General features: G+C 39.1%; 1 protein-coding gene across 1 annotated transcript in view; it reads left to right on the top strand.

Annotated features, from left to right (window-relative positions):
- The first annotated feature begins 2,035 nt into the window (after positions 1-2,035).
- LOC138982612 (putative molluscan insulin-related peptide(s) receptor) overlaps positions 2,036-25,698 on the top strand; it is a 105,109-nt gene continuing 81,446 nt past the window's right edge. Inside the window, exons 1-2 of the mRNA XM_070355943.1 lie at positions 2,036-2,726; positions 16,147-16,689. Of these exons, the coding sequence (XP_070212044.1) occupies positions 2,603-2,726; positions 16,147-16,689 (667 nt within the window). The 5' untranslated portion in view covers positions 2,036-2,602. The remainder of the gene's footprint in view (positions 2,727-16,146; positions 16,690-25,698) is intronic.

Below are 25,698 nucleotides of genomic sequence, written 5' to 3'. Positions count from 1 at the left end.
TGTGTGTGTGTGTGTGTATGTCTGTCTGTCTGTCTGTCTGTCTGTCTGTCTGTCTGTCAGTCTGTCTGTGCGTGTATGTGTGTAGAGCGATTCACACCAAACAACTGAACCGATCTTTATGAAATTTGACATGAGTTCCTGGGAATGATATTCCCGGACGTTCAAGTTTTTCTTTTTTTCAATAAATACTTTTGATGACGTCATATCCGGCTTTTTGTAAAAGTTGAGGCGGCCCTTGACGAAGCCCGAACTATGGGATTAGATTTCAGCTTGGAAGCTTAATAAATAGTTAATGAGTTTGGTCATTAAAAATCTCAACATTCTAATTAAACTTAAAAAAGGTAGTAATCTGTCAAAAACTGATTTAATCATATTCCTTATATTTTCTTGATTCCAAAAATATATAGATATGTTATGTCGTTTGGATTAAAAACAAACTAGGATAAATAAAAACAAGTCGCGTAAGGCGAAAATACAACATTTAGTCAAGCTGTCGAACTCAGAGAATGAAACTGAACGCAATGCAATTTTTCAGCAAGACCGTATACTCGTAGCATCGTCAGTCTCGTGGCAAAGGCAGTGAAATTGACAAGAAGAGCGGGGTAGTATTTGCGCTGAGAAGGATAGCGCTTTTCTGTACCTCTCTTCGTTTTAACTTTTTGAGCGTGTTTTTAACCCAAACATATCATATCTATATGATTTTGGAATCAGGAACCGACAAGGATTAAGATGAAAGTGTTTTTAAATTGATTTCGGAAATTTAATTTTGATCATATTTTTTTTATTTTTTATTTTTAGAGCTTGTTTTTAATCCAAATATAACATATTTATATTTTTTGGAATCAGGAAATGATGAAGAATAAGATGAACGTAAATTTGGATTGTTTTATATAAAAAAAATTTTTTTTACAATTTTCAGATTTTTAATGACCAAAGTCATTAATTAATTTTTAAGCCACCAAGCTGAAATGCAATACTGAAGTCCGGCCTTCGTCGAAGATTGCTTGGCCAAAATTTCAATCAATTTGATTGAAAAATGAAGGTGTGACAGTGCCGCCTCAACTTTTACAAAAAGCCGGATATGACGTCATCAAAGACATATATCAAAAAAAAGAAAACAACGTCCGGGTATATCATTCCCAGGAACTCTCATGTAAAATTTCATAAAGATCGGTCCAGTAGTTTAGTCTGAATCGCTCTACACACACACACGCACAGACAGACACACACATACACCACGACCCTCGTCTCGATTCCCCCCTCTATGTTAAAACATTTAGTCAAAACTTGACCAAATGTAAAAAATAAAGAAAAGCGCGCTTTCCTGTGGCGCGCTGTACGCTACTGCGCTAAACTGGCTTCAGTTGTCATTTGAAGCCGCGGTCACGTTTTCCACGTGAATTCAGCGCTTTCAAGTCTTGGTCGCGGTAATCCGCAAAGCATTGTCTTCGTGAAATGCAGTGCGTTCTACAGTATCACTCTGTGAGTTTGACAGATTGACTAAATGTATTAACTTGAATTTCGCTTTATTTGCGACTTGTTTCTTTCTCTCTCGTTTTGTTTAAACCCAGCACGAAAAGTACTGCTTTCTTAGTGAAAGTGAATTGCTAGTTTTCGTAAAAGATGGTGGATCTATCTATTTAAATTGATAAACGAAAAACTCGGTCAGCCACAATGCGGAAGACCCGAGGAAACTCGCCGTGTTCGTCATTATTAAATGACATACATACGCATACTGACCACAAAAATAGCTTTGCGAAAGCATAAGCCGCACCTGTCTTTTGACAGACAACGAAAAAGAATTGTGCGGAAATTTAACAGCAGAAAAGGGAGAGTGCATAGTGCATGTCGTTAATCACAAGAGAAGAGAAAAAGAATGAATTTCTTGCTCTCTAGCTCAAGCAAACTGGAAACAGCACCACACTATGATCTGCAGCAAGTGCGTGTCCTTGATAACTGCTTCGCAACTAGCGGCTGTTCGTGTTCGAGTGGCTCCGTATTCGATGTCGACCAATCATTGCGAGGGCTTGTTTACGTCTTGTTTTTCGGCTGCGGCGATTGTAGACCGAGAAGAATTTTGACGCTTTTCGATTTATTTTCAGCCATTTGCTAAGGTTTACACCAGCTCACATCATAGGATATGGGCTATGTGGAGTGTTTTCTTTGTGGATCAACCTACTGATTGTCTTGATTCTGTCTGTGATCGCTTAATTTGAAGAAAATACAGGACTATCCGTCGGCCAGGACAGAAGTTCAAGGCTATGTTCATGAAGACACGAGATTATTTTTGTTCCTGCGCTTCGACAATAAAAATCGTGCGGATGTGGCTTTGTATCAGGATCAACGAAAAGTAATCGGACAAGTTAAAAACGTATTTCCGCGGTACCAGCTGCTCAACAAACGAAGCCATGCGATGCTGAATGGAAGTGGATGTGTTATTGTGTACTTGTTTGTGAGATAGTGGACAGACTGAGCTTTCATTCATTGATTTTATCAGCAGCGCTATGGTGGACTGAAAGTTATGTATCGGCTACACATGCGAGTGGCATATTGCCTCTTGAAAACACCTTAAAGCAAAGGATCTAAACAAACTGTTGCCATTATGTACACGAGACATCTATTATTTGCAATATGTTGGTGTGGCCTGTTCCGTGTGGTGCTTGTCGGAGCTTCGTGCGGGGCACGAACGACTGATAGCAAGTTGGTGGCGAATCCAAGTGATGGCGGTAAGCTAAATCCGGAGTCTGCTGCAACGTTGTTGTCTTTGTTTATGCCTGGGCTATTTACTTGAGTGTTGTGTATCCCGAGATTTTGCAAAAACCGACATAGCACCATCAGCTAAGCAGGTTGAAGTTGACACTCCTAAAAGTAAAATCAAATATGCTGCCACCCACCACTTTTCAACACAGTGGAATAATCTCAACAGTCCACGCTATGAATTCATGCCTGGTGTCTCTCCTCCACAAACTATGTCTCTTTACTTGCTACTGTAATGTTCAAGTAACTTTAAAGTAAAGCATACATGTGCTCCCAGTTTATCAATGGTCAGTTTGCAGGGTTCTCAGTACCCAGAAATGTGGAAGTACAGAGATAAGTGACCATTAAAGTGCAAAACTCTAGGTAGTGACCATTAAAGTGCAAAACTGTACATGATGTATGGGTCACTCAACATGTTCAAGTCCCACCAATAAAAGTTTATATAGTAAGAACTATCGCAATCAGTGTGGAGTACGCTCGTGTCTTTTCCTCCCTTTGTCTTCCGCAGTGTAGTCTTGGCTGTAAAAAAAAAGAGTTGAGAGAATAATTACCTCAAAACTGTAAACACAACTTTAGCTCTCGTGCACAAAGAAGGCATGATTAGACTGAGAAAGTCCCAAAGCGTTATTCACATTATCACAATTTTACTGATCATCTTAATTCATTTCAAAACATGTGGAGGTTATTGCTCTGGTTCTTGGAGTTCGACGAGTACATGTATGTACTTCACAAACGCTAATTGACACTCTCACTGAGACTTTTTAATCTGGCGTTGTTAATGTTACAGGGGTGGGATTTCTTCCGTCCTAGACGGATTTCCGTCCCAGGAAGAATTTGGCAATTTTTTAATATTTTTTATATACCTTTTAATCCCTGGCAGCTGTTGTTTACACTGGGTTTGTGTGACCGATGTGGTTGTGCCAGGTCAGCCACCTTTCACCATGTCCCAGACTGATTTCAATAAGGTGGCAGCAATGTCATGTCATTTTGGGGAATGTGGCATCTTAGTTGCCATCTATTTGAAAACTCAGAGAAATTCAAGTTTTACGCCCTCACGGCAAAGCCATTAGGGGCATGTTCCCAGGTTTTAACCCGACTTTAGATGAGACACACAAGTGTATGCGTGTTTAGGTGGTATCAGCCATTTGCACTTATGGCAGAATGACCGAGGTCTTTTACGTGCCACTGTGGTGACACGGGGGTGGGAGATGCAGGGGCGGATCTGGGTTTTGAAAGGGGGGGGGTGCAAAGTTCTTTTTTTTTTTTTTTTTTTGTATCTTATCAGCGAAGGCGCAAAGCGCCGAACCGATGGCGCGAAGCGCCGAGCATGCTAGGGGGGTCCGGGGGCATGCCCCCCCCGGAATTTTTTTTTAAAAAGGAAGCAAAATTGTGCAATCTGGTGCAATCTGAGCGTGCGTGTAAAGTGCTATTTTCAGGTGATACATTTTTCTTCTTTTTTTTTTTTTTTTTTTTTTTTTTTTTTGTCCCGCTGGGGGGGGGGGGGGGGGTGCAATTGCACCCATTGCACCCCCCCAGATCCGCCCCTGGAGATGGATACCGTCTCTGGGTCTGCACGTAAAGTTGACCCGTGTCCGCCCCGGCCCGGATTTGAAAACTCAGCTCACCCACATCTTTACCCCTCTTGCAGGTATTCAGAGACCTTCAGTGGTGTGGGGTAGAGAAAACTTGCATTCCTGATCTATGACTATGAGTATGAACCAATGGTATTTAGCTTCTGATACATTGAGTCCTTCAGAAAGTTAGCAAGTGAGACAAACTTAATTGAAACATATTTCTCTTTTTTAATTCAAGCTATGATTCAACAATCATTTTAGAATATAACTCCTGAAATGATGAATTGAAAAGCAGCATCTGTGTATAGCATTAGCAAGGGATATAACTCCGGGTGTTTCTGCTTTTGTCTAAACCTTCTTCTTTTTTAACCTGAGCAGTTAGCCCTTTTGAAGGTGTTCAATTGAAACAAACTGACTTGAAACTTGTTTCTCATTTGGTTCAAGCTATGGTTCAACAATTAAAAAATTTGAGAATATACCACCTGCAATGATAAAAATTAAAATCATAAGCTACAAGTAAAAATGTGTAATACAAGGGAGGTGACTGATATTTCCTGTGTTTGCCTAACTTTTTGTTTGCATGGTGATTTTCCTTTAAAGGCACAGTATGCCTCCCGTAAACCATCACAGAGCTCCCCGAGCGTCTACATACAGTACAAGCATACTTCCATTTAAACGCTCACCGAACGGGAACATCCTGGCTGCTTTCTGTTGAGCGTGAGAAATTTTCAAAGAATTTATTTTCGTGGACTTGGCCCTTTACAACAATGGCGCCTCGTTTTGGTGCTGGACGGCTGTTATGAATATCCCGGAAATCACGCCCGGACAGTAAGCCTCCCGTAAACCATCACAGATACTGTCAGGCTTTTACACACAGTACAAACACCCTTCCATTTGAACGCTCACCAAACGGGAACATCCTAGGTGCCCTACGTAAAGAGCGAGCAATTTTTAAAGAATTAATTTTGCAGATTGTCTCGAACACTTTTTGAACCCATTCTGAACTCAGGTCAAAAATGAGTTACTTCCCTTAAAGTTAAACTGGCGATAGCCGTGGATCGATGATTATCAGAATGTTTTTGGACCGTGGTGCGTTTTTGCTCACTTTTAAAATCTAAATAATAAATTGACAGCTTGTTACACAAACATTCTTTAATCATAAAAGAATTATTTTTTCATCAAGACAAGATCAGTGCAATTCAAAGTTGTAAAAGTTTGAAAAAAGAAAAGCCCGGAAGCAGGGTCACGCAAGGGTCGTAGCAGACGACGGTTTATGCGGCATATCGCTGTTCCTCTCAACAGTCAAAAGCCATCGCTAGAGTTCTTGTGAACCACAGCCGTTTGTTTCGTGCATAAAAACGTGCTATTGTAGATAAGCTCACATCGAGTCGCATTCAAATGACTAACTGACGACTACATTGTGAAAAAGGGAAACTGGATCACACGGGTTCACGATGGCTCAGGGGTAAGATAAACCACGCAAAAATAAATTCTTTGAAAATTGTTCGCTCTTTACGGAGGGCACCTAGGATGTTCTCAATCGGTGAGTGTTTAAATGAAAGGGTGTTTGTACTGTGTGTAAAAGCCTGACCGTATCTGTGATGGTTTACGGGAGGCTTACTGTGCCTTTAAATTAATGCAGTAAACATTTTTTAAATCAAAGACATAACTAGGTGATGATATACCTTCAAGTTTGCAAGATTTTTTTAATTTTGTGCAGCTCCAATTTTAAGTTTTTGTTTAAGCAAGGAGAGGCTACTAAACCCTTTCTTGAAATTTTGTTACCACTTAATTGTTTTGAAGACCCCCTAGCAAGAGTGATGCAACCAAATACCTTCAAGTATTTTTTATTTTGTGCATTCACCTCCCCTCCCCCCCCCCCCCCCCCTCCAATAAAAATGTGTGTGTGCTGTTTTCAGTTTTAAAGCCAGGAGAGGCTCAAATAGCACCTCTTGAATTGCTAAAATTCATTTTCAGCTGGTTAGTTACAAATTATACCTTCAAGTTTGCAAGATTTTTTTAATTTTGTGCAGCTCCAATTTTAAGTTTTTGTTTAAGCAAGGAGAGGCTTCTTCTAAAACCCTTCTTGAAATTTGTTTACCACTTGTTTTTGTTAACCCCCTAGCAAGAGTGATACAACTAAACATCTTCAAGTATAGAGGTTTTTGATCTTGTGCACTCATCTCCCCCTCCCCATTTTTTGATTTGTTGGTTTGCTGTTTTCATTTTCATTAAAGCCGGGAGAGGCTCAAATAGCCCCTCTTGAATTGCTAAAATTAATTTTCAGCTGGTCAGTTACAAATACCTTCAAGTTTACAAGATTTATATATATTATGCATCTCTAAATAGCTTGTTTGTTCTAAGATTTATCATTTAGAGTCAGGAGAGGCCACCTAAACCCTCCCTATTATGTTAAAATTCATTTTCGGCTGGGGGGCGCTGTCCCCCTAGACCCCCCCCAGCAAGGGCGCTGCCCCTGCACCCCGCCAGAGCCTTAGCGGCCCCTGGACCCCGGCCTTCCAAAATGTTCAGTCCTGGCAACATTTTGGGCTCCCACCCATGATGTTATTCAATTTTTCGTTCAAGTCAAGCTGTTTGAACAGTTACGATATATATATTTCCTTAGTTTCTCTCAGACTTTGTTGCTAATTGAGATTATTTTATTAGGCTTGTCTTACCTGTACAGTGGGTTGTTTACATCTAACTGTAAGGTTTTTACTTTTCCTGGTCATGTTCATAACTCCACAAGCACACAGCAAAAGACTGCCAGACGACAGTTATAAACTTCTTGAACAAAAAGGTCACATCAATTACTGTCGCCATGTGAAATTTTGTGATGCTCCGTTGTTTAGTTTTGACAAAGCAAAGTTTTGCGCGACACTCCAAATTTCAGTTGGAAGTTTGTCGACCTCGAGTATGCATCACTTTTGTCACCCCTCTGTACCTAGGAAGACCAACACCACCCTCTGCCCTGGTTAATTCATTCAGTCAAATATTGACTGAATGTAAACAGGTGAAGACAATTTGACAAAACACATGGCCGAGACTGCTGAAAATGAAATTGGAAAAGTGTTGGAAAAATTTTTTCTTCTAATCTACAGTGGGTGATCAGAATACTGCTTGAGAATGTCTTGAATTGTTAATTGAAAAACCTGACCTGCAGATCTAGATGATATTATTTTTCTAGGCCTTATAATTACAGCAACAGAATACAATCCATGCTTAGAATGGAGCCATTCATTTTTGGACTTTTTTGAGCATTACAATTATGCACATTTTTGACAGATTTTAAATAAGAAAGGGACATCAACATGTATTCAAACTGTAGACAACAGTAACTTGAGTAAATGAGAGATAATTGCTAACCAATCCCCTGGGACTTCAGACAAAAGAAAACATTACATGTAAATCAATCATACTAAATGATGTTTGAGGTGATGCAAGTGTAATGATAGTTTGTCACTGTCAGTCCGCATTTATATCAACCGGAAATGAAAGTAAATTGTGGGCACAGTGTTTTGAAAAATAACAACAGAACTAAAAGTAATCAGGCTACTAATACTAATAGCATTAGCAAATTAACAACGGTTATTTCAGCTGTTTGAATTTGAACAGTAAATTAATGTGACTATGTTGTTTGAAAGACGGTGAAGAACAGTCACTTGGAAATAAAGTGCAGTACACTTTTAAGATTGTTTGAAATGTTTTTTGATGTTTTACTTTAGTCGAATCATTGTGGCTGTTTCTTTGAAAAATTTGTGCTAAAATTTGTTAAAAACAACATCAACAAACACTGGATGTAGTACTCATCTAGATTTTCATCGCTGAAGATTGAAAATCCCTGACTATGTAATGTGTTTATAAATGTAGCACCAACATTTTGTTTTATTGCAACACCGATGAATAATTGTCCGCGGCATGCAACATTTCATTACATTAGGGATGAAATTAGTTGGTGGACTGATGTTATCATACTTGAGCCTTGGCGACTGTGCCTTTTCTTTCATATTTTCATTAAAAAAAAGTTCAGGTATGGGAAATCACTAATTATTTGCATTTGTTGTTGTTGACAGTTTGGTATCAGTCTTCAAGTTCAAAAGCAGTTCAATTGTAAGGGAGAAGTGCCAGATCAACTCCAAAAATATCTCTGATATGTTTGTACATGTATCTGATTACTGTAGATGGAGTAGCACTAGCAGACATGTACTTTGAAAGCATTCATTTTTTGAGACAAGACATTATGAGGCTTGTTCTTCCAGTGGAACAGAGTTGGGATAGTCTTAAAGTTAATAAAAACCTAGTAAAACATGACTCCCCCTATTTGTTAAAATTGTTTGTAAAAACTAAAAGTTGGTCAAATCTGCTGTGAGATTGAAATATATATATTATTTTTCAAAGCATGTTTCTTCCATGTGATTGTGAATGTACAGCATACTTTGTGAAAAAGTTGCTATTGATAATTTGAGATTTGAAAACCTCAATTAAACATGGACACATCTCATGCAAGAAGAAAATAGATAATTAAAGGGCATTACTCAGTCACTTTAACGGGCACTGACTCACTGAATACTTGTTTCATGTTTGTGTGTATATCATATTTTGTATTTTATGTTGACAGTTTTGAGTGGCTAAGATTGTTGTTGAATGCCGTCTGAATTTTTGTTATGGTGGTTCTTATACTTAAAGGTCTTTATAAAGTTAGAGGCAAATAGTTGCACGAACCCTGTGGAAGTTTGACTGGATTCTTTTGGGTTTTTCTTATGAACATTATGATAGTTATGCTTTACCCTTGTGTCATGATGACACCTGTGGAATTAAACACCTTAAAAAAACAAACAATTTAAGGCTTAAATTTAACATTGAAACTTCCTTCTTGTGAGATAAAAGAAGCTTGAAACCTTCAGTTATTATACACAAAATCAGTGACAGTGAATCACACCAGTTGACCCAGAAGTTTCAGATCCGGTGTTTTCCGTCTCCCATTACACCTGTTATTCAACCCTCACAACACTGAAGTGTTTCGTGTTGACTGTCCCCAAATAAGGACATGTGACATGTTTTGAACTACAGTAGTTATAAGGATTGGCAAATGCCCTTTTCTGAGAATTATACTAGCCATGCAGTTATTCTGAACAAGTGCTTCGTCGTTTTTATGTGGTTTTGATAATGGTATTTGGTGTTTAATGTTTAGCCTAGTTTTCAGGAGTCAAATGGAAAATTTACATATACATATATATATATATATATATATATATATATATATATATATATATATGTGTGTTAACAAGAACTTTCTGGTACTGTAATTGTACTGTTGAAGTTTCAAAGGAATGTTTGATCTCTCATGAACACTTCTTGCCATGATGTAGAATTGAAATTTCCTTATTTCATATTTGATTTGAGGTTTCTTGAGCCGCTTGTCATAATACTATATTTACCACTCAGTGCTGAATTTTAGATTGTAACGTAAAGAGGTGAAATAGTAGGGTTTTTTTTTTTTTTTAAAGAAAAGAACTTAGAAGACCTACTTTTGACAGTTATTGTATTAAATTGCATTGGCCATCAGCTAAATGTGTCTGCTAAAAGTACAGTTGGAATTGACGTGCTAACACTACTGCTGAGTGACATGTATTGTTTTATGAATACCAAGAGGAGAACCCATATCATCTGGTATATTATATATTATATGTTGACATAAAATTTAAAGTGGCCTTGGAAACTTTTGTAAAAGTGCATTTTCTCACTTTCACTAACTGTATTGCATTCCTGCATGCATGCATAGATCTGCATCAAAACATTGTTTTGCATACCATTATCACATTTGATAGGTGCACCCACTGACCCAGTTAGTCTATAGCTTTGCAAATTTTAAGTTTACCAATCCTCCTCATTTTCACTGCCAGGTAAACAACCTCTGGCTATGAGGTCATGCTGACCTTTTCCTCGCGGTGGCATGTTTTTCCTAGCAGTAGCAGGTACAATCTCAACCCTATCTCCTTGTTCCTTAGTCACATGCATTCTCCCAGTTGATCCAAATCACCATTGCCACTGTCATTAGTGACGCAGAACAGTAAACTAGAAGCACATTAGTACAGCCCCCTTATTACCATTGGCCGTTCTTGTGCTTTGTTAGGGGGCGCACTACTTTTTGATTCTTAATCTTACCTCATGACAAAAGTAGTCAGGAAGCAAAAAAGCACAAACAGATGTATGTGCAGTATAAATACAGTAACACCTGTTTTAAGACCAATCTATTTCAAGACCTTATTTCCCAAGATTGTCTCTTGCTAAGATCTGTACATTTACTCCCTCATTTATAACAACTATTTTTTCAGATTTTGTTTAAATCTTAAAACGGGTTTCACTGCTTATGTCTTGATTTGGGGTAGACAAGACCAAATGCGGTCCTTATTTAAGGTTAAAACACCCCCAGAAGAAAAACAACAACAAGAACTGATCCACAGCAATCGGTGTCAGCAGCATCAGTGCCAGCAGCAGTGGCAGAAATATTATTAGCACAGTGGAACTCCCCTGTTAAGACCTCCTATAATTTGAGAAACGGAGACAGTATTAAGGTGGAGGTACATTTACAGAGGTAATGACAAGGTCATCTGAAAAATTACGTTCTTAAAAAGGGGGTGGTTGGTTGGTTTAGGTTATTATTTTTTTTATCTTAAAAAGGTAAGTCTTGGAGGGGGGGGGGGGGGGGCGGTCTTAAAATAAGGGGGCGCCACTGTATAGGTACTGTTAGTGCTAAGTGAAATACAGCTGCCATACCCCCTGCGGGTTAGGGGGAAGAATTTACGCATGTGGTAAGAGGTGACTAACGGATTCTGTTTCTCCTTTTACCCTTGTTAAATGTTTCTTGTATAGAATATAGTCAATTTTTGTAGAGATTTTAGTCAAGCAGTATGTAAGAAATGTTTAAGTCCTTTGTACTGGAAACTTGCATTCTCCCAGTAAGGTAATATATTGTACTACGTTGCAAGCCCCTGGAGCAAATTTTTGATTAGTGCTTTTGTGAACTAGAAACAATTGACAAGTGGCTCTATCCCATCTTCCCCCTTTCCCCGTCGCGATATAACCCTTCGTGGTTGAAAACGACGTTAAACACCAAATAAAGAAAGAAAGATGTACACAAACATAACAGAATTACAGATAGGGAAGACATTGCAGTCGTATTCCTTGTCACAGAACATGTTTCCTTTACTACTACATGTCTAGTTTTAGACGAAGTAAAAAATGCTTCCAGTGGACTCTCCTGTCTGTGTGCCAATTGGCGGATCTAAGGTGGTTTTCTTCAGGAGTGGACTATTTGGAACAATGAACATGTATCACTTTTTAAACTTAAATATTTTAAAAGAAAACACTTACAGAAACAAAAAAAAGGATTTGGGTCATGATTGAAGATTGTTGCACATGGCTGAAATGATCAACTGCAGGAGCGCATATCTGGTTTCATCATCTAACAATAATTGTTGGGGGGTCTTCTGACAAAAACTTATAAAGGGGCTGAGAGAGCTCTTGGCAATAGTAACCTTCCTCCTCCCCCCTATCTCTCTTCTCTTCTCTCTCTCTCTCTCTCTCTCTCTCTCTCTCTCTCTCTCTCTCTCTCTCTCACACCCAACCCCTCCCCCACATACTATGAACACGCATACGGATAGGTCAAGCTTGGTTACCACGTACTGCTAACTTTGTCACTTTGCCCTCCAAGTCAGCCCATGCAATCCAAAGTCACATCATGCAAGAAAAGCCGAGGCCCGGGAAGTAAACAGGCCAGCTGTGTTCGGGGATTGGTCATTACTGTCCACTCGCTGAGAGCCCGGAGCTGGCTAAACATAATAGACCTTTTCGGTATCTGAGCAGCTCTCGCGAGACACGCTCTTTGTTATGCTTTGAACATCGCGAGAACTTCGAACCTTGGCTTGTGCAGCTCGCACGAGATCGCTGTACCGCATGCTTTGCTATGCTCTGAAGTTTGCGAGAGATTACGAGAGCTTGGAATACCGATAGGGTCTATTATCTCTGCTCCGCTTTTAGTTTTATGCGGCCTCTGTCCGTTGGTCAGTAAACTTCCCAGAAATATTACTGCAACTACATATTTGTCATCAATCTTTTTCGTTTGCGTTCATGGGGCTGCAACTCCCCGCAACTCCCACGGGTTTTTACCTTCATGACCGTGTTTCCCCCGTCATTTGATTTAGGCAGTCATACTCGGTTTTCGGAGGATTTTCTTCAGTAAGCTAAATCTGTATCTGTATCAATACGTTGAAAAACCACTTCTGGCATTTGATCAACGAAAGGGGGGAGCGCATGTCAATAAGTGTATGACTTTACTCTTACTTCTTACCACAGAACAACAATATAATATATATATATATAATATATCATATATATCTTCTCTCACACCAGTAAACTAATATTGCCACTTGATTTCACACTTCACTGTACCATCAGCAGCAGAACAACTTTATCACAAAAATGTACCTTGAAAAAAAGAATACAGACTGTAGTCTGCTGCACACTGTACAGATTACACACTGTTGTGTATGTTCTAAAAACAAACAAACGGGGGGAGGGGGGCTCGAGCTGCATTGGAAAAACGAAGTACAAGATAATGGGCAAACTTGACAAAATCAGAGACGGCCAAGAAAAGGAGGGGGAAGATGGGGTTGGCAATGGGATGGGAACACATGGAAAACTCTTGTTACACATACCTGTCAAGTACTTTTGGCCTCTGACCATAGTAAATGGCATAAGAAACCATAGTTGGGGATCAAAAACCATAGTTAATGCGTGGATCAGGATGTGGTTAAACGCGCAAATTCACCTTCTCACGCATACACACTAAACCAATCAGATTGTTTTTCGCAAACTAAAAGTAAAACACACTATAAATTCCTTTCTACACAAACTGCTCTTTATTTACCACTACATGTAATACATTTACACTGCACTCTTGTTCGTTCATTTTTCTTGTCACTTGTCACTTGTCACTTGTGTTCTTTGTTGTATTCATCTGTGCAAATCTTTGCTTTGTCAATCATGCTGCCAGTCATCTTAAAATCATGGCAGCATGCATCAGAGTTAATTTTGACCTGTAAGAAGGCAGTCAGTGTGTCAGCTCCCAGACTGTGATCCAGCACTTGAAGGTGTTGCAGGGTTTCACTGCCAAATGGAAATTTATTCAACATTTTCCTCACACAGGCCACGTAGAACTGGCTCACATCATGCCAGAACTTCTGTTGTGTGGCTGGTGCAAGCTCCTCCTCAGAAATGAATGAACGGCAGTCCATGCTAGCAACAAAAAAACAAAAAACAAAATTTTTTTTTTTTTTAAATGCTGAAAATGCGTATGGTTTGAGGTATACGACGTAGGACCCAAAAAACACCGAAAAACCGTAAGAATTACGCAGAATGCGTAGGACTTGACAGGTATGGTTACATATTGTAGAAAGTTTCTCAAAAGGATCAGAGCAGTGAAGAGAAATAAACTATAAAGGAAAAAACACTGAGTAGTCAATAATGTACAAAGGGTTACATTAGCAGGGAATTTCTGACTGCATGTCCTTTATAGAACCTCAGAGGAGCTCTCAACAGAAAGACGGGGGTCTCTAGTTTAAATAAAGAAAAGGGATAACATGCAAAGTTTTAAGATAGGCACAGCCGTATGTAACACTAACAAAATGTAAATGCATTCTCTCATTGGGTCGATATTTCTCGAGGACAGACAGATTTTTGTCTGTAAGCTCCGGCCCTTTTTTCTGTTTTTTCCTCGTACCTCAGGTATTAAAAATAAAAAATAAAAAATTTGAGGATAAACTATGAGGAAAAAGTGAATCAATTATCATGACCTACAGTCACTCCAGACACCCAGAAGTGTGCTTTTGCCCAAGGTGACAGTTGTCAATATTACTTTGCTGTAAATACCACCCTGCTCCGGAAACAGGACCCAATAGGGAAGGAGGTTAGCAGGCAGCCCAAGACCTGGAAGACGGAAAGACAGTGGGTCTCCGAGATTGTTCAATTAATACTTGATTGTGCCCTCAATATCAAGCGCCCTATATTTTGTCTGGTTTCAGGGCTGAAAAAATGTCATACAATTATGCTGACGAATTAGCAAGAAAGTCCGTGTTTTTATACATGAAGCAAAAGGTTAGACTTAAAGCCAAATTCACTGTAATTGGAAGAAAGGAATCATGCAAAAATTAAATGTGGATCTATATTGTCGAAACTAAAATGACTGTTTTAACACTCCCTGTTTTAGTATATTTCTTGGATGGCAGAACAGCTTTGGTGATGTTGAAAATTTGACAAATGTGAAGGTCCCTTAATGTTAACTTTCCACGTTCACGATTTTAGACTGACTCTGAATTTGTTAACATGCTTTTGATTGATTGAAGTCACTTTTTTTTTAACAGAACAAGTTTATTAAAGGATGAAGCATTTTGTGATTAACCATGTTTCTTTTGCAAAGGAAATAATGCGCTTTGAAATTGATGGACTTCAGAATGGTTGTAGCGTGCTGAGGAGGGCATGCACAACTATATTCTTCTGTGCCCCTTCATAGGTTTTTTTTTCTCCGCTCTTTGGATACTTCGGTGGTTTGAACAAAGCAGTTTTGATCTGTGGTTTAAACAAAGCAGTTTTGATTGTATTTAAAGGTGAAGTAGATGACAGGACAAAGAAACTTGTGCAGAAGACTCGCAAGTTTAATTTTTGTGTGCATGTCGCAATTAAACTTTGAGGCAATTGATTAAACTTTGAGGCAATTGATTACACTTTGAGGCAATTGATTACACTTTGATTAACTTTGAGGCAGTTGATTAAACTTTGAGGCAATTGATTAAACTTTGTTCTTGCTGAGTTCATACATGTTAGTGTTTGACGCTCCTTTGTGGAATGTATAATCATTTCTTCCCAAAGGCCACAGCTGTCTATAAAGTTGCCATTGTTCAGCAACATGCTTAGTCGATATCTTTGTTCTAGATCTCAGCGGATTAGAAAAACAGAAACAGACCTAATTGGTTAAACTGGAGCAGGCGTGTGATTTCATGCAAATGTGAACAGGGATTGTCCTGCATTTCTGTCAATTTGTGTATTTCAAATTTTTTCTTTTGTCTTGGGAAGTAAAATGTTTGATAGCTTTCTTTTCTTTCTTCTTCTGCATTCTGGGCTGCAACTCCCACGCGCACTCCTTTCTTTGGACAAGTAGATTTTTTCATACATGTTATGAAGAACACTGTTACAGGCAGGAAAATTCTCCGTATTTTCCGTATTTTTGAAAAAAATAAACCGTTTTTTTTTTCTTTTCCGTATTTTTCCTTTTTTTTTTTTTTTTTTTTTTCTTTTTCTTTTTTTTTCCTAGTCATAGTTATAGTAAAATAGTGTTGGGGCCATGTTTGAATCCAATTTTAAGGCTCAGATAGCCCCAGATTGCACCAAATTGCACCCTTGAAAAAAAAAAATTCCGGGGGAGCATGCCCCCGGACCCCCCTAGAAATCTTGGCGCTTTGCGCCTGCGAAACTTGCCGCTGCGCGCCTTCGAATTTTGTTTTCAGTATTTTATTTTTTTTCAGTTTCCATGCCTGTGTTAGTTGGTCCCCAAGGCATTTGTTCATGCCGGGCACAATGTAGGATGTTGCTAGGAAGTACAGACATGATGGTATCTAATCCAGGCCTTCGTAGTCTTATTTTTAACCAAACCTGTTTTTTCTCTAACAATTTACCTTTATTTGGAAGCTGCAGACATCAAAGTGTTTTTACATCTGTTCAGCCTTACTCTTACTGTAACCAAATCTGTTGTTTGTTTCAGCCTGTGGAAGCGTCGATATACGCAACAAAGTGGGGCATTTCCAGAAGCTGGAAAACTGTACCGTCATTGAGGGCAACGTGCACATTCTGCTCATCGACCATGCCGAGCAGTACGACTACGAAAAGTACCAGTTCCCTCAGCTGCGGGAAATCACGGGCCACCTTCTCCTCTACCGTGTGTACGGCCTGAAGACTCTGCGCCACATTTTCCCCAACCTGACCGTGATTCGGGGCCAGGATTTGTTCTACAACCACGCCTTGGTGGCCTACGAGATGCCTGACTTGGAGGAGATCGGGCTGGTGTCCCTCACCACCATCATGCGCGGAGCAGTGAGGCTGACCAAGAACAATCGCCTGTGTTACGTGGACACCATCGACTGGTCACGCATCGCTGTGGGCTTGAAGGAGAGCGACCACCACATCCAGGAGAACAAGGATGCCACGAAATGTGTCAACTACTGTCCTAGCACCTGCCCTGCCACCGTTGTGGATGGTAAAGAGGCCAAGAGGTGCTGGACTTCCGAGCACTGCCAGAAGAGTCTAGGTGAGTCGGCTAGGTCCTTTATCTTGTTTTCTCTCCATCTTTCACTCTTTCTCTCTCTCTCTTTCTTTCTCTCTCTTTCGCGTGCTCTCTCTCTCTCTCTCTCCCATCTTCTCTCTTAATGCCTTCGCCAGTATTTCAGTGTTCTGTTTTGGCTGCCTGGAGCACTTTTTGACTCACATGCGAAGCAAAAGTGAGTCTATGTACTCACCCGAGTCGTCCGTCCGTCCGTCCGTCCGGAAAACTTTAACGTTGGATATTTCTTGGACACTATTCAGTCTATCAGTACCAAATTTGGCAAGATGGTGTATGATGACAAGGCCCCAAAAAACATACATAGCATCTTGACCTTGCTTCAAGGTCAAGGTCGCAGGGGCCATAAATGTTGTCTAAAAAACAGCTATTTTTCACATTTTTCCCATTTTCTCTGAAGTTTTTGAGATTTAATACCTCACCTATATATGATATATAGGGCAAAGTAAGCCCCATCTTTTGATACCAGTTTGGTTTACCTTGCTTCAAGGTCAAGGTCACAGGAGCTCTTCAAAGTTGGATTGTATCCATATTTTGAAGTGACCTTGACCCTGAACTATGGAAGATAACTGTTTCAAACTTACAAATTATGTGGGGCACATGTTATGCTTTCATCATGAGACACATTTGGTCACATATGATCAAGGTCAAGGTCACTTTGACCCTTATGAAATGTGACCAAAATAAGGTAGTGAACCACTAAAAGTGACCATATCTCATGGTAGAAAGAGCCAATAAGCACCATTGTACTTCCTATGTCTTGAATTAACAGCTTTGTGTTGCATGACCTTGGATTACCTTGACCTTGGGTCAAGGTCACATGTATTTTGGTAGGAAAAATGTGTAAAGCAGTTCTTAGTGTATGATGTCATTGCTAGGTTTAGCTCAAGGTCATGTAAAGGTCAAGGTCAAGCATGTGAGTCGTATGGGCTTTGCCCTTCTTGTTCTTCCTATAGATGCTCTTGGTACTACTGTAGCTGGATAGGAGTTGGGAGACACCAACAGTAAGTCATCAAATGATCAATGTTCAAGATCAATATTCAAGATCAATGTTCAAGATCTATTCCCTCTAAAAGCTGACCTGCCCTTCCCCTCTGTTGTCAGAAATTGAGAATACACCCAGGACCCTACATGGATATAATTATGTACTTCTTTTTTTCTTCTTCTGCGTTCATGGGCTGATACTCCCACGTACACTCGTGTTTTTTGTACGAGTGGAATTTTACGTGTATGACCGTTTTTTACCCCGCCATTTAGGCAGCCATACGCCGTTTTCGGGGGAAGCATGCTGGGTATTTTCGTGTTTCTATAACCCACCGAACTCTGACATGGATTACAGGATCTTTTTCGTGCGCACTTGGTCTTGCGCTTGCGTGTACACACGGGGGGTGTTCGGACACCGAGGAGAGTCTGCACACAAAGTTGACTCTGAGAAATAAATCTCTCGCCGAACGTGGGGACGAACTCACGCTGACAGCGGCCAACTGGATACAAATCCAGCGCGCTACTGACTGAGCTACATCCCCGCCCTGATATATATACTATAACATAATGTATGCTTAATTTCGTCATTCACTGTTCTCCCGAATTTGAGATTAATTCAGCTGTGAAAAAACTTGTCGGGCCAAGGTTGAAAACTGTGCAATACCACATCAAAGTGACATTATGAGGTATATAGAGGGTATAACTTTGCAGTTAACAAACAAACTTTGCGAAAAGCACAACTTTAGTTTCTTTCAGACTGTACAACAATTCTAGTGAGAATACAGGTAATCAAATTTTAAGTCAGTTTTTGGTTGGTTTAAAGAAAAAGCAGAATCAGATAAAAAAAACCAAGAAAGGTAGGTTGTTGGAACGTTTGTTATTGACAAAACAATATATTCACAAATATATCGTTCCAACGGTCTTTACAGTGCACAGACAAACAATGAGTAACGAGAAGAGCAAGTAAAACAAGTCGCGTAAGGCGAAAATACAACATTTAGTCAAGTAGCTGTCGAACTCACAGAATGAAACTGAACGCAATGCAACGCAGCAAGACCGTATACTCGTAGCATCGTCAGTCCACCGCTCATGGCAAAGGCAGTGAAATTGACAAGAAGAGCGGGGTAGTAGTTGCGCTGAGAAGGATAGCACGCTTTTCTGTACCTCTCTTCGTTTTAACTTTCTGAGCGTGTTTTCAATCCAAACATATCATATCTATATGTTTTTGGAATCAGGAACCGACAAGGAATAAGATGAAAGTGTTTTTAAATTGATTTCGAAAATTTAATTTTGATAATAATTTTTATATTTTTAATTTTCAGAGCTTGTTTTTAATCCAAATATAACATATTTATATGTTTTTGGAATCAGAAAATGATGTACAATAAGATGAACGTAAATTTAAATCGTTTTATAACAAAAATAACTTTTTTACAATTTTCAGATTTTTAATGACCAAAGTCATTAATTAATTTTTAAGCCACCAAGCTGAAATGCAATACCGAAGTCCGGGCTTCGTCGGAGATTACTTGACCAAAATTTCAACCAATTTGGTTGAAAAATGAGAGCGTGACAGTGCCGCCTCAACTTTCACGAAAAGCCGGATATGACGTCATCAAAGACATTTATAAAAAAAATGAAAAAAACGTCTGAGGATATCATACCCAGGAACTCTCATGTCAAATTTCATAAAGATCGGTCCAGTAGTTTAGTCTGAATCGCTCTACACACACAGACAGACAGACAGACAGACAGACACACATACACCACGACCCTCGTCTCGATTCCCCCCTCTATGTTAAAACATTTAGTCAAAACTTGACTAAATGTAAAAAGAAGAAGTGGTAGAAAGTTGATACATCATTACATGCGATGAGTTGAGAGTGATTCTAAATTTTGGAACGTTGGCAGTCTCTTTGTTTTTGGATTTATTTACAGAAAAAGCAGACAGACTATTAGTAATTAGTAACCTGATAGCTTCACTTGTTACAGTGGTACCTGCTATGTGGGGCCCCTCTGACGAGAGGACACCTCCCTTAAAAGGACACATTCTGGGGTCCCTTTGTCTCTTATCTCTACCAAAATATACCTGTCATGACAGGCCACCTGCAAGGTAGGGACACGTTTAGCTGGTCCCAAGGGTATCCTTTCATCGCAGGTACAGACAACCAGACAAACAAACAAAAGATTTGAGCTCAAATTCAGGTTGTTTTTTTGACTGAGTAATCAAGAGAGTCTTAAGTATGAGGAGTGTTAGGTCATCCGGGTGATGGGAGGTTGTTCAGAGTGAAAAAGATTTAGAAAATCAATGAGCTGCACTGATCAGATTCATGTAAATTGTAATGTAGGCAAATGATGATACATATAGTTTTCATTTTCACACAAAATATGTCAGCGCAATAACAAGTTAAATGCATGTATTTGGTTCTCTGAAGTGTTAACAACTTTGCCATTCCTGTAAGCACCCAGGCTTCAATACAAACACTTTTAAAGTGTTCAACCCGGATAAATAGGGTCGTGAATAACATTCACAGTAAACACAAATACATTTCTAAAGGAATGACAAGCTGCGTCACAACAAAATGGAAGCCGCCAGTGGTATAGAAGCCGCCAGTGGCAAGCTCAATCGCGACCTTAGTACTAGGGCGCTCATAGCGCCCTAGAATAAGCTACAAACTGACAGTAGTTAGTATAAGCTAGCCTACACGAACATCGAACGCAGAAGAAGAAGAAGTATAAGCTACAAACTGATGGTAGTTAGTATAAGCTACAAACTGATGGTAGTTAGTATGAGCTACAAACTGACAGTAGTTAGTATAAGCTACAAACTGACGGTAGTTGGTATAAGCTACACACTGATTGTAGTTAGTATAAGCTACAAACTGACGGTAGTTAGTATAAGCTAAAAACTGATGGTAGTTAGTATAAGCTACAAACTGACGGTAGTTAGTATGAGCTACAAACTGACGGTAGTTAGTATGAGCTACAAACTGATGGTAGTTAGTATTAGCTACAAACTGACGGTAGTTAGTATGAGCGACAAACTGATGGTAGTTAGTATGAGCTACAAACTGACGGTAGTTAGTATTAGCTACAAACTGACGGTAGTTAGTATAAGCTACAAACTGACGGTAGTTAGTATAAGCTACAAACTGACGGTAGTTAGTATAAGCTACAAACTGATGGTAGTTAGTATAAGCTACAAACTGATGGTAGTTAGTATAAGCTACAAACTGACGGTAGTTGGTATAAGCTACAAGCTGATTGTAGTTAGTATGCTACAAACTGACGGTAGTTGGTATAAGCTACAAACTGATGGTAGTTAGTATAAGCTACAAACTGATGGTAGTTAGTATAAGCTACAAACTGACGGTAGTTAGTATAAGCTACAAACTGATGGTAGTTAGTATAAGCTACAAACTGACGGTAGTTAGTATAAGCTACAAACTGATGGTAGTTAGTATAAGCTACAAACTGATGGCAGTTAGTATGAGCTACAAACTGATGGTAGTTAGTATTACTATTAGCTACAAACTGACGGTAGTTAGTATGAGCTACAAACTGATGGTAGTTAGTATAAGCTACAAACATGAACTGAGACCTGAAAAAAACGCCGAGTCAATAAATAACTGAAGAATCAGAAGATAAAGTTCTCAACTTCTGTGTGTCATGTTGTGTGTTTTTTCCCCTGCAAACTCTGTTTAGATGTTTGTAACTGTTTGTATTCACTTGTTGGTATCCTGGGCATCGGACTGTTTTGCGAGTTTGTGATCATCTTTTTGATTGCCTCAATGATACTGTGTGAACTTTGTACTGGTATCCGTATATTACTGTTGCTTTTCATGACTATCAGTTAGGTCTTTCAATAATCAATATTCATAGAAAATATAAGTTGGCTTGTAAGGCCAACAACAACAAAAAAGTCTGTTTACGGTATCCCGACCAACCCTATTTTTTCGCGCGACCCTAGACTTTTGTTTTTGCATTTGGAAGAAAAGAAAAGAAAAAAAAGGTCTTTGTTTTTTGGCAAAATAACTTAAAAATATGTTTTTTTGAAAAAGAAAAAAAAAATTCCGACCTACTGACCCTATTTTTTTTGCCTATGTTACCGTAAACAGACAATTTTTTTTGTTTTTTTTGTGGCCTAATTGTATTAATGCCTGCACAGCATCAGCCCTTGTTGATTAGTTGAACTGAGTTTGAAATGCTGATGGAAAACGAACTTCAGTAAGAAAGATAAAAACAAGAAAAAAAATTACCAAACCCCCAATTCTAAAAACAAAGAAGGAAACATTAAAAAAATAAACTCCTACACACACACACAAAAGATCATTTTTTTGGTATTATTCCCCTTGCCTTGACTCAATCCCTCTTCCTACCTACGCCCACTCCCTTCAGCACACTCAGTCCATGTGTCCTCTTCAGAATGACATGGCATGTGTCCTCTTCAGAATGACATGGCTTGCTCATTTAAATGAAATTTAATGATGAGAAAAACAAGTTGATGTTTTGAAAGTATACAATTACAAGTGTGAAAGAAAGTGCGAAAGGTCATTGTCCCTGTTTCACTACAGGTGTTGCATGTCACTGTCAGACTCTTTTTTCCGCAATAGAATCAGGCGTACACAACATTTCTGTGTGTATTCTTTGTATTACACTACATGTATCAGTTTCAGCAGCTTTTGTGTGAATGTTTTTTAGCCTGAGAGAAGTACATTTAGATGTATGTACGCATGTGCTGAACATTTCTCCTGACTGATCTGGAGTTGTTGTTGTTACGATCATACTTATAGAATGTGTAACTATTAGTTGCACTGACTTTAGTTTACAATCTTCAGCTTCAGCAACTTGAACACAGGGGGGGTTGACAAGCAGAACTAAAGAATAAATGAGATATTTAGACTTTGGTATCCAGCAAGCACAGCGCCTTTATAGTTTAAGTTTAACAACTTATTAACACAGTAAGAATACAATTAACACAATACAAAAAGAACAGAACTTAAACAATGAATTAGATAGTGAGACTTTGGTATCCAGGAAGCACAGAACCTTTAAGTTTAACACCATGAGGTTAAAAAGCAGGACTGAGGAATGGATTGGATAACTAAGGAAACTTTGCTGTCCAAGAAGCACATCGCCTTTGACACATTTCCGTTGGGTTAGAAAGCAGGACTGGCTCGTGTCATGGATGAAGGGGCTCCCTTGTTTTATGATATTGTTAGGTGCTCCTGCACTGAAACGTGTGTGCGTCTGTGTGTGTTTGTCGGTAATGGCTCTGATGCTATAGATAGCAAGAGTTCCTGGGTGGCGTTGGTTGGCAGGCACACACGTAGGCATGCCTTGCCTGCCCTACAGGTGATCAGTCAACACAACAGTTCCGCGAACTCAAAGTAAAGGCACATCGGTTCCTGAAACCGTAGCAGTAGTACAGAGACTGCCACTACAGCTGGGTTCACCAGAGTTGATAATGTGTGTGTGTGTGTTTGTTTGTGATGTCAGGGCAGCATGTGAAGTTGGAATAGAAATGTTGTGCGTGTTTTTGTTTGTTGCCGGATGCTATTGCTGTTGATATGTGTTTCTGTTATGCATGGGGTGAGGTGTGTGCATGCGCCCGCGTGTGTGTGTGTGTGTGTGTGAGTGAGTGAGCATGTGTGTGAATTGTTTTGATTTGAAGAATCAATCTGTCAATATTCTCAATACAACTTGCCAATGAAGAAAACTGGTAGGGGGAAAAACTGTCTGAAGAAGCAGACTTCTCACAACTGGTCTTTCCTTCTTTTCTTTTTTTCGCTTTTGTTTTTATTGTTGTTTCTTTCTTCTTACAAAAAAATCAAGCTTCAGCTCTGACTGGTTTAGCTGGAAGTACTAGTATGGTTGACTAAAAACAGAATTGCAAGTATAATACAATGTAGCTGTAATCCTCTGATCCATCCAGGAATCTTTGACATGTGATTTGACAACAGTTAAGGGAATGAAGACAACAGTTGCAAAATCCTGTGAACAAAGAAACGACACCAACAATTTCAGCAGTAAGAGGTTGTGCAATTGAAAAGACAATACAAGTGTAACCATCAAAAGAGGCTAAAAGTACTAGCTTGAACACTTGCCTTTCATCTAATTGATATACAGTGGAACCTCCAATTTAGGACCTAAACAAATCTGAGAAAATCAGGTCTTAAAAAGGAGGGAGTCTTAACATGGGGGTACATTTCTGAGAAAACAAGGTCTTGAAAAGGAGGGAGTCTTAAAAGGGGGGTTCCAATGTTCCATTGTAATGTTTTTGTTAACCTGGAATCTGGCAGAGTTTTTTTTTTCATGCACAAACTTCTTGTGAGTGTGATGTCGCAAGCTGGTGTGCAAGGAATGCTGGTCCCATTCCATGTTCTCAAGACATTTTTGCAACCTGAGTGATGATTCTTGTATTCTTTCTAAACAACCATCAGCAGTTAGCTGGGGAGATTAACAAGTGCAGTTTTTACAAGATGTTTAATTAGAAGATGAACAGGTGCCGTTTTTAACTAAGGGACAGACTTGTTTGTTGTTGTTGTTGTTGCGGTTTCTGTTGTTGTTGCTGTTGCTGTTCAGCGTATTGTTTTTTAACACTCGCCGGGCAACTTAGTACAGAGGAGGGGATTCTGTCATCCAAGATGAAAGATAATCTGCAAGAGGTATAATTTATTAATATGCCAGCACAGAAATGACAATTGGCACACTGGCCAATAGAACCAAATCATCTCATACCCACGTCAATGTAGTCATCAAGTTATGAGTTGTTGGCATGTGTTTAAGTACAGTTGTCACACATTTATATATAGATCATTTTGAGTGTCCTTGCTTCAGCAGGTGTGTGAACAGCAGTGTTTTGAGTCACTCATGTCCAAATGTAGGTTTCAACAACATCATACATGTACTGATCGTACTTATTATGGTTGCAGGCATCAGTCTGACTTTTAGGGATATGTGTCTGCTGACGCACAGTTAGACTTATTTTGTGTCAGTGGTACAACAAAAATACGTGCAGCATCCAAAAAATGCAATATTTAGTAATTTACTGAAAATTTTGCAATTCAAGTGTGAACCTCTGGATAAAAAAAAAAGTTTTTGTGTAGACTGTCAGCATTCCTCACCTTTCTTTTCCATCAGCCATGTAATCCACAGTAATGGTTTTCTTTTTCAGTGCAAGTCAATATTTGGGACCTATGTAGAAAATACTGACCTATCTGTATCTGCGTCAATTTACATGCATGGCTGATCTCAGCAACTAAATTTATTTTAGTACTGTTATGAACTTACAGTAATTTCTTTTCATACAAAAGTATCAAGGTCTAGGCCGTTGAACAGAACTGACAGTCACTTTTGAAATTGAAAAAAAAAAGAAGAAAAGAATGAACAGCATCATTGGGAAGGATTATGCTTGAATGCATGCATCCCTTTATTATAATGGCAGAGTTGTGAGAAAAGCAGGTATATCAACAAGACTGAGATACCCTAGAGGGTATTGACCACACACTCACACACACACACATGCGAACACACACACACACATGCGAACACACACACAAACACACATTCACACACACATAGAAATGAAACTACACCACAAAGAAAGAATACATAGGTCATTAGAAGAAAACCTGACCAAAACAGAAGTTCTAACATCTGCTTGAAGTTGAAATAAGGTAGGCAGAAAATGTCATGTCACTGTCAGTCAAGAAACAAACGACAATCAGAACAAGAAAAATGTTCATTCAAAATGAACAGCGTCGATGCAATGTCCACCAAAGATTTATTTTGGGAAGTGTTAAAGGTTAGGGTCAAAAGTTAATGAATTGCATGTTGTGCTGGATATATAAATTGTTTATTTCAGTCAATGCTTGATTCATAAGTACATTTTTCAGCATGGTGCATCTACAGGAGGGTGCTCCAACAATGATGCATAGTGCCAACATTTAGCGCAAACTTTTCACAACAGTGCATTATTACCACAAAGCGCAT

This window comes from Littorina saxatilis, linkage group LG1 (assembly GCF_037325665.1).
Source record: "Littorina saxatilis isolate snail1 linkage group LG1, US_GU_Lsax_2.0, whole genome shotgun sequence".
Lineage (NCBI taxonomy): Eukaryota > Metazoa > Mollusca > Gastropoda > Littorinimorpha > Littorinidae > Littorina > Littorina saxatilis.
This window is presented reverse-complemented; position numbering and strand designations above follow the sequence as displayed.